This window comes from Rhododendron vialii, chromosome 7a, assembly GCF_030253575.1.
Source record: "Rhododendron vialii isolate Sample 1 chromosome 7a, ASM3025357v1".
Taxonomy (NCBI): Eukaryota; Viridiplantae; Streptophyta; class Magnoliopsida; order Ericales; family Ericaceae; genus Rhododendron; species Rhododendron vialii.
This window is the reverse complement of record NC_080563.1, coordinates 40,465,928-40,475,899: the sequence shown is the minus strand read 5'-3', so window position 1 is coordinate 40,475,899 and position 9,972 is coordinate 40,465,928. Positions and strand designations below refer to the sequence as shown.

Genomic DNA, 9,972 nt, shown 5'->3' with positions numbered 1-9,972 from the left:
GGATGAACATGGTTTGGATTTTCTATGAGTTTTTAGGAAAATATGGAGACCAAATCAATTACAAATGGAAGGGGTATCGGTTACAAATGGATTGAGTGGAGAAATTTTAGGGATTGATTAGCGATTTTTTTGGGATTCAATGGCGAAATCAGTGGGGACCGATCGTCGGTTCTTTCGCAGGGACGGAAAGTTTTATTTTTCAATCCCAAATTTCGGTGCAATATAATATATATAGGGACATATAAGGGTATTTTTGAGATTAAAAAAGATAGAGGATAAAAACATAAGTGTTCAAGAGATAGAGGATGAAGTGAATTATATCAAGTGTTCTATGACTTACCGGTTCTTGTTGCAAGTAGCATATCTTCTTGTTGAAAAATCTTATTTGTTGCAAGGGTTAATCTGCATTTCGACTCAGATAGTAACGATGGACAATTGAGTTATTCAGTTGATGCTTTAGTTATTGGACGCCAAGTCCCTGCAGTGCCCAAAAAGGGCTGGAAACTACAGCCCCTAAATGACGTTGTTTTGGGGCTAAGTTACACGCGGCCAAGGCAGGAGGAGGAAAAGTGGAAAACGTGAGGGGAGGAAAATTATACAGTGCTTTTGCCTTCCCCAATTCTTATAAGCCCGCATCTTCTTTATTGGGCCGTAAAACCAACTGCATTATTATACAAATAGAATAAAGCACTTAAAGGTTGAGGTACTCAATTACACAACACGATCATAATATTGCTTTACACTAAAAAGGATAAACCCAGTGCACGAGGCTTCCGTCACTGCGGGAATCTGGGGAAGAGTTGATGTACGCAATCTTATCCCGGCAATCGGATAGGCTGTTTCCGCAACTCAAACCTGCGACCTCCGGGTCATGATATTGCTTTACACTAGTAATGTAAAAAGCCCTCTTTCAGTGTTACTGCAGCTGCTTCAGGCCACCAAATTCTTAACTTGTTTATAGAGTCTCAAGTTTTGATATCTAACCTAGCTATAGGAGCAAACGACCAGTTCGCTTATCAAAAATACTTGAACTGTACGTGGACTTCATCATCTCCACAAGGAGAGGAAATTGCAAAGCCCCAAACAAGGTCACAGGCAAACAACCCAATGCGACTACTGGAATAAGAATCCATCCCTTGTTTCCTCCAAACACAAGATAGAGTGTGGCGCCGAAGGCCGCCATCGTGAATAATATGGAGAGGAAGAGGGTGATCAGGCCGATAATAAGTTTATGGGGTAAAGAGAAGAGAAAGTCTCTTTCTGCGCAGGGAGAAGTGAGGATGGACAAGAACATGATCACGGAGGAAATGGACGAGAAAAGAGCGAGCGCATTGGCTATGCCAAAGATTATGAAGGCTCCCTCTTGGTTGAATATTGGGAGGCCGTTGTCGTTGTTTCCCCCCGGTACTTGTATGGCAGCCGCAAACACCACGGTGGCAATGAGAGATGCTATGATTGTGCATGAACTTGCATTGTCTTTCATCCACCGCTCTCCTTCTTTCACCAACTCCTTGTGCGTATCGCTAAACACTTGCGCGGGTGTCTTTTCCTCCTTGTTCCTCTCTTCTTTGGTTTTTGAAAGGACAAGTGTTTCAACTTCCTGCATGAATCAGGTAGCCTAAAGTTACAAAATCTCATCTATTTTCTTGAATGAAAAGTTTTAATCTTAAACCCAGTATCCGTAACTAGCCTTCGCGGTAGAATATTGTCTCAAGAGTATACCTTGAATACCTTGATTTGTCATCTTTACATCATTTGAAAAGAAAGAATACCTTGAACCACTGCAATTCTCTCTGCATCTGTAGAGCTGCACCGGCTCTGCGGTAGAGTAGTTGTGGAGGCGCCACATACCCAGCCAAATGAAGAGCATTGTTGTCATCAGTGTCCCATTTCGATAGAACGATGGCGCTGTACTCTTTAAGTTGGTATATGATATTGAACACCTTTTCTTGGCGGTACACAATGGCCTGCTGGAAAATCAATTGCTTCTTATGGTTTTCAAGAGAAACTGCGTAAGGGTGCAATCTCAAAATCTCTTCAACGATTTCATGAATTCCAACCGACGTTGCTTGTTCTAATGGTAGCCGGAATATCCGGCTTGCGTTTGAGAAATCTAACTTTATAGCTTGCTCACAAAGGTATCGAAGAAGTTCAAGTGCTTGACTGTGTAGCAATTTCTTCTCCCGGATGGGCTCGATCAATCGCCCTGTGATGTCTGTCAAAATCGTTTAACTATAATGTAAGCAAAACAATGCATACTAGTCTAGCGTATGAATAACGATTTCCCCGTCCAGCCAGTGGGAACTCTAATCAACTGGAATTCCCAGGCAGGCAAGCCAAGCAAGGGCAGACAGCTACGACTGAACGGGTAGGAGCTAAAGAAAGCATGTCATTATAAGACACACGGATCAATATCTTACGAGGTTGATCCCTTCCGGGTTAAGGAAAGCCTTACTCAAAGTAGAATACGTGCAATTCATCAAGAATCCTTACCGATTTTTCCAGCAACTTTCCAAAACATACCATGCAATCTCTTCTTCACTGCATAACCCCAGCCTCCTATAACGACAGAGGGATTGACATGGCGTTAAACAACTTCTTTTAAAAGCGAACAAAGCGTAATCTTATTGTTGTACAACAAAATCATAAAAAAACGTACAAGTAAAAGGAGGATAATTAAGCAGTATGCAAAGGAAATGAATCCTGAAAGGAATGATGGCACGACTGAATTTAAATTTAGCTTCTTTGATGACAACCATGGAAAGCAAGAAGGTTGGAATGGAAAGAACTTGAGAAGTATATATGGGACTAGGGACGCTCTGTTAAGCATGCTGTTTCATTTTTATCTTTTTCTTGATTTCTAATAATTTTCCTTGAACATTCTACGATCGGAAATGCTACAACATGAAATCTATTTTCCATTCCTTCACGTTTTGTACCGAAGCGATCTTCCTCCTCTAGTCTTCCGATTTGATATTTTTGTATTCTCATATTTTTGTCATATGGGTTAATGTTAATTTCAAGAATAACAAAACTAAAGTTCAAAGGAACGGAGTGAGATTAGAAGCTCAAGCCCTTTACCATTATCCGCAACAAAATTGTTGCTAGTAGGAGCCTCTATATCCAGATCTCTACGACGGTAATCTGCAATGTCTTCCGGCTCCATACCTTCATGGCAAAGCGAAAATTGTTAGGCGAATCATGCCAGTGGACATTCCTGTAAGCGTAATACTTAGGACCATGCACAGAAGCGCATTGAACTTAATAACCTTATTGGTGCCAAGTTCAGCTGCAAGATCTTGCGCAAAAATGGTAAATACATTGTTCAAAGATGAATTAGTCATTTACTTCTGAGTAAAAGACTAATCATTTATCAACTGCAAATTAGCTTGGTTTGATCAAGAATACGTTACATCCTAGTCAAGTACAATTCCAATAGTTGAAGGGTTTTGAAAGAGTTGGTTGAAGAAAAGAGCACTTTGGAAACATAATTATTGCAATTTCTTTTGGGCTTGTGAAGCCTAATTCAATTCCGGTGGTGCTTCGCTGAGGGTTCGGGGTTGCACTCTCGAATGCTAAATAGGGGTATTACGGTAATTAGAAATTTGGTGATGTAAACCCTATGTTATAAGGCTCGGTGACCCTTGACAGAGCGGAGAAAAATGATTTATGTAGCCAACCTCAATTGATTAGGACATAAGGCTTGGCTTGGTTTGGTTTAAACTCTGGTTATAAACACTTACTATACGCAGTATCCAATGTAACTTATACTCTTTCTTCATTCGATACATAGTGAAAACTGGTGTGGACTGTGTATGCTAAAAAGCGTTCTTATTTTTTTGTTCTGGATTATTCTTTCATGCGCGTTGGGTGGTTGTTGGTTTGACCGATCGAATTCCCAATACTTTCCAAATGGAGGTTAGGTGCTAGTTTCCAAACGTTATAAAGGGGTGATCAATCCGCACTAAGTCGAGACGCACGTGAGCTGGTTCTCCTACTGTGGTTTTTTCAGGGCTTTTTCCTCTCTACTTGAGCCAGCAATAGATATAAACACATAAATTAATGAGTAGTGCTAGCTGCACCGACCAAAGTGTAGGGAAACCGTACCGACGGCCACCGGACGGCCGTCTCCGGCCACCGGACGGCCGATCCGAGCCGTCCAAAAACTTTAAAAAAAAAAACCGAGGGGCCCAGCGCAAGAATCAACGGCATCCGAGGTGTGTAAGGTGCTTGATCCGAGCACCCTTTTTTCGTGTATATATGTATATTCGCGTATATACACGAAAAAAGGGTGCTCGGATCAAGCACCTTACACACCTCGGATGCCGTTGATTCCCGCGTTGGGCCCCTCGGTTTTTTTTTTTAAAATTTTTGGACGGCTCGGATCGGCCGTCCGGTGGCCGGAGACGGCCGCGCGCGGCGGTCGGTACGGTTTCCCTACACTTTGGTCGGTACACATAGGATTTCTGTAAATTAATCAGCCACAGAGAAAGTAGATATATAGAGAGGAGATGAAGGAGACAAACGTACGGGAATAGATGAATCTCTTCAAGAAGTTGTAGTTGTTTCCACTTTCGAATGAAGAAGGCTTGTCAGCCAATGCAGTCAAAGCATGAAATTTGAGATCTTCTTCCTTCTTCGGAATGAAGGATGCCAACGCAGGGTTGTTCTGAAGCACTTCTAGAGCAATGTCTGTAGGACTCGGGATAATAGTAGTAAGAGTTAGCCAAGGGAATAGTGTACTGCTGTCATTCAATTTTGTAAATTAGTAGTACTTTTTTTTTTTGGTCTTTAGTCAACTTTTTTTTTTTCCGGTTATAATTTTATACTTTTTAGATTCTTCTTGTCGAGACGGATTATTAATCTAAAAAAAATCACGTAAATCTAACAAAATTTTTGAAAAAACAAGCAAAACACACAAAACGAAGAAATAAGTTAAGTTCAGAAGAACTCAGCCTAAGTATTATAGGCAACCAAGAATCTGTCCCAAGGGGTACGAAACTTGTTCAAAGCGTCACAAAAGAAATGGGTTGTGTCGGTTCCAAACAAACTGATGCAATGGTTCGGAATCACACACTGGTTCACACGAATAGTCACGCACTGATTTTTGGTTCTAAACCAAACAGCCACGCCAGTTCGTCTAAAATTAAATTGGGCTAGATTAAAATAACTTTGGCCCAAGCAAACCAAGCTCAATTTATTCAATCAAAGCCCGAGCCCGAGCGAGACGGGCGGTTCCTTCCATACCGAAAGACCAATTTCATGACTCAATTTCTTCCACATCTTAAAATGGTGAACTTAACTTATTTTTTCGTTTTGTGTGTAAATAAAATATTTTAAACAAAATATTGTTAGGGAAATTAGCTCAGTCGAAACTTTTCCATTTCTTTACAATATTTTGTTAGGAATCCTCGTAAAAAATCAATTCAGTCGGATATCAGTCGGATATCGATAAAAACTTAATCAAAGTATGTCATTCAATTTTTGGTCAAAGCCCTTGCCGATATCCGACTAAGCAAATCTTCTCCAATGGCTTTTAAAAATATATTTTAAACAAACTGAACAACTCCAATAATTTAAGTGAGACTCCAAAGTAGGTCCCATGCAATCCAGTGTGTTGTACACCAAATGGTGTAATCACATTTGTTTTTTATCGTTGAAATGGGCAGTACATAAGTTTTAACAATTGGCCTAACTATTGACTTACGGATGGGTATAATTGAAATGCAGCACCAAACTTCAGGGTGTCAAAAATCATGTCCCAAACGTGGAGGGGACAACTATACTTGAGGGAAACCTCGGGAGTGTCAGTGATGTTCACTCGTTTTTTAACTACTTAAGTATTAAGAAAATCCATATAGTATTTGAGAGAATAGCATCATTTAGTTTAGTTCGTCATGAGTACTGAATTAACCACCAAACATGAAACACTAGCTAGTAAAATGGAGAAATTTTGGGTGCCGGGTGGGTACCACGTGATACCCGTTCGGCTCATCTGAGTCGTTTATTTCGGTTTTGGACGGCTCTGAATTTGGCAAGGGAAAGAGGAGAGAGAGCAATGGAGTTAAAAGAGACAAAAAGTTTCAATCTGGAACGTCCAACACACTTTTGAAAGATCTGAATAAACTGTTCGGGCACCACGTGGGCACGGTGCCACGTGGTATCCACCCGGTACCCAAAAGTTTCTCAGTAAAATGAATGACTCACCGTATAGTTGATTAATTGTGAGCTGGAACAAAACTCTGAACCCTGGTTCACCCTTAAGCCGTTTGAGATCCATGGCATGCATCAAAAAACGAACCATCTCCTTGTCCCCACGCCCAGCAGCGTAGAATAGAGGCATATCTTTCACATGGGTCTCCAGATAGGGCAAACGTGAGTTCTTCCCCACTAGCAACTTCGCCACCTCGATGTTGCCGGCTCCGGCGGCCCTGTGCAGGGCCGTCCGGCCTTTGTGGTCGCTGAGGGCGAGGTCATCGGGCGACATCCTCTCCACTAATTTCTCCGCAAAACGCATTCTGCTAGCCACTTTAACTTTAACGGCCACGATGAGCGGCGTCTCCGAGCCGAATGTAATGCGGGCCGTCACTGCATTCGGCTCTTTTTCTAGGAATTTGTCGGCGGCTTCCCAATCGCCTTCGATTGTGGCTTTGTAAAGTGACCCATAACTGTTCATCCTCTTCTTTCGCTCCGCCATCTCCATGTCTTCAACTTTCGTTTGTTACCAATTATATAAACAAAAAAATGAAGAAGAAAGCAGATGTCGTTAGAAATAAGCAAAATGGAGTTTGAATGCTGCTAATCCTTTTCTGTAAAGAAAGTTTACGGAAGTGAATCGCTACTGTCCAAAAGTGTTTTAAGTGGTCCAAATTTTAATAAATTTTTTCTGAGGAAAAGTTAATTGTAATCGGTCATGATTGAAAACGAATCGCAGTCATTGATTGCGTGAATGGATGACTGAGATTGCGCTACTCCGTAAAAAAGTCTATCTCATTTTATTTTGCTCTACATTTTGCCTGCATAATAAAACATGATAGTATATATCTTGCGTACCCAGTTGTAGAAAAGCTTTCCAAAGCTCTTTAGCAGTTTCGAATCGCCCAAGCTTGTTCTTTATACTCTTCGCGAGCCTACTCATGATCCATTTCCGCACCAGCTCGTCCGTCCTTTTCCATGCCACGTACCTCGGGAGTCGTTTGTTCTTTTCGCGGGTGTGCCCCGTTGATCCTTGTTTTGGGGGTTTGCTTTCGATGGAAGATTTGTGAATTGTGCCGCCGGCGTTTGGAACGTTACCGGCGATCACCGGGTGGGTCTCGGGCGGGCATCTAACGGTGCCGTCGATGAAACCGAGCAAGCCGCTATGGGCGATGACGTCGTCCAACATTTGTTTCTTCCACACCACGTAGTTGCTCAAATTCGATTGAAGCTTGTCGGGAACCAATTCCTCCACCTTCAAATCTTTAGGGTATGGGTACGCGCTGCTGATCACTCGAGAAGTGGGTTTGCTTGAAGTATCCATCGACGGAAATCTAGTTTCAGAAAACTCATTATTTTTTGTATCATTTCGCACCCACATTAGAATTGAATTTCCTATTACGATTAACTTTAAATTCTTTAATTAGTGTTTCTCTTGTACAATATACGATTAAGTTCATCTGTCGGTGCAAAAATAGCAGTATGAAAGGTATTTTTTTTTTTAAAAAAATAGCAACGTCGTGCACCAGTTCACTGCCATTTTGGCACGATCTCAAATCCAGGCCATTTAATTAACATCATCTAATTTTTTGACGCAAATCAAATGGCTCGAAATATAGTGGGAAAATGGCGATGCTGTCTTTGGTGCCAAATTTACCATCAACATTGTCATTTTATGTCATCAAGAAATAGCAAGTGGTGAAACTAGATTTTGCCTAAACGTATACCAAATTCCTATAACAATAGGATTACAAATGGCTATGAATGGACTTAGGTTAAGTTTTGCTAAGGGTTTTTCTTTTTGGGATTTTGGGCTGATTAAATTTTTTTCGGATTTGTTCGTTTTGCGACAAAACAAAAGAAGCCCTAATAATTTCCGATCACCCAAAAAAAAAAAAAATTAAAGAAGCCCAAAATTTCCTTAGCGGAGCATAGGAGCTTGTTGGGCTTTTTTTTTTTTTTTTGGAATTTTCGGCTTTGTTTGTCTACAAGTTATAGACAAGTTGTTCCTCTTAGGTTTTTTGGGCTTCTTGTAATTTTTGACTTCCTAGGTTTAATAAGAGAAACAAGTAAACTTTTGGCCAAAAATCTAAGAGGAACAAATGGATGAAACCCAAAAAACCTAAGAGGACCAACACCTTACTCTATAGACTCGAACCCTAGACCTCCTCTAAGCTTGAAAGGCAAGAGATACAATTAAATGGGCTAAGAACCACATATAGAGGTAGGCTGTAGGCCTTAACTTGGGGATCCTGCCACGATTGAGTTATATTAGCTCAAAGAATTAGGGGGGGATGAAACTGATGTCACTTGTTTTTATTTTTGTTGACAAAGTAGGTTAATGATGAGTTTGATCTACTTTTTCAAGAGTTTTTTTGACACGGTTTTTTTGGTTTTTTTTTTTGATATTTGTAAGATTCAGATTAGATTTTTACACCATATTTTTCATCTCAATGAGACAAATTGGAAAGTATAAAAACACAGATAATATTTTGAAAACAGTTTATATATGACGACAAAAAAGACCCAATTATGTGAACTTTTTAAACTTTTGTCTGTGTTTTTATGCTTTCCTGATTCCTCTTGCCGAAATGAAAAATACGGTGTACAAATTTGATCCGAATCTTATAAAAGCTAAGAGAAAGCAACAAAAAATCATTCCAAAAAACCCCTAAAAAGTTAGGCCAAACTCACCCTAATATTTACTCCATACTTTCTAGTAATTGTTTGTTACTCATTCTACCCTAACTGCATAAAAAACGTTTATATTTTTAAGTATTCGTCCCTCCAACCTAATTTGCTTGCTCACTACGAAGAATCTCCCCAATTTAACTTAGGTTGTTTGCTCACTATGAAGAATCCCCCCAATTTAACTTAGGTTGTTCGCTCACTACGAAGAATCCCCCCAATTTAACTTAGGTTGTTTGCTCACTACGAAGAATCCCCCCAATTTAATGAGTCAAAGCCTTTGAAGGTGTACGAATTTTCAAGCCTAACCTTTAACAATGAAAATGAGTACTTATTCAACTTCAAAACTGAAAATGGAGTGAAGAGGGTAAATTTTGTATTTTGCCAAGTCTGGCTTTGTGGCTAATTTTAGAAAGCGAACGAACATTTTGAAATAACTCAAAATAAAATACTATGCAAGCAAATTGGAACGGAGAAAGTAATTCATTTTATGTGCATTCAAATCTCATATGATAGATATATCAATTAATTCTATCAAACGAATATTTTAAAATGTCACAAACCATTATGATTTAAAAGTGTGACCAAATTAGAGGGAAACAAGAAGACAAATAATCCATCCACGTAACGACTCAAAGAACTTCAGGTTGGTGCTGTGTAGTGAGGTGCACAGCATCGTATTGCGTACCTCTAAGTCGTCGGATCGTGCAATTGATGGCTCGGATCTTATCTCAGCAACCAACGATTGAGAGTCGTTCATTGCCGAGATGAGATCTGACGGCTTGAAGGTGCGCAGCACGGTACTGCGCACACTACTGCACAACACCATCCTCAATTCCAAGTTAAATCAAATAAGCCGGCTTAATTATTAGTCCAAAACACGGTAAACACCCTTTAATATAACACTATAAAATTAAAACAATATCATAACTAGCATTAGCAAGAACCCTAGCTTAAAAGATTAGGAATCTGAACCAGGGAGATTCTTTACTCTTTCAACCGCCCGGGCCAAATACAGGAACCTCGGCCTCCGATGAGAGAGAGAGAGAGAGAGAGTGCTTTTACCAAAAAAGAAAAAAAGAGGAAGAG

At 40.2% G+C, this 9,972-nt stretch overlaps 1 protein-coding gene across 2 annotated transcripts; it reads right to left on the bottom strand.

Annotated features, from left to right (window-relative positions):
- Positions 1-621: 621 nt before the first annotated feature.
- On the bottom strand, positions 622-9,972 carry LOC131334379 (uncharacterized). 2 transcript variants are annotated; one of them, XM_058369356.1, is made up of 8 exons: positions 9,875-9,972; positions 7,054-7,529; positions 6,208-6,711; positions 4,531-4,692; positions 3,082-3,168; positions 2,494-2,559; positions 1,773-2,215; positions 622-1,600 (listed from the first exon to the last, which is right to left on the bottom strand). In XM_058369356.1, the coding sequence occupies exons 2-8, from the start codon at positions 7,517-7,519 to the stop codon at positions 989-991; spliced, it is 2,340 nt and encodes a 779-aa protein (XP_058225339.1). In that variant the 5' UTR covers positions 7,520-7,529; positions 9,875-9,972; the 3' UTR covers positions 622-988. The 2 variants fall into 2 exon arrangements, with proteins under 2 accessions (XP_058225339.1, XP_058225338.1); XM_058369355.1 differs by lacking the exon at positions 9,875-9,972 and having other exon boundaries at positions 7,054-7,566.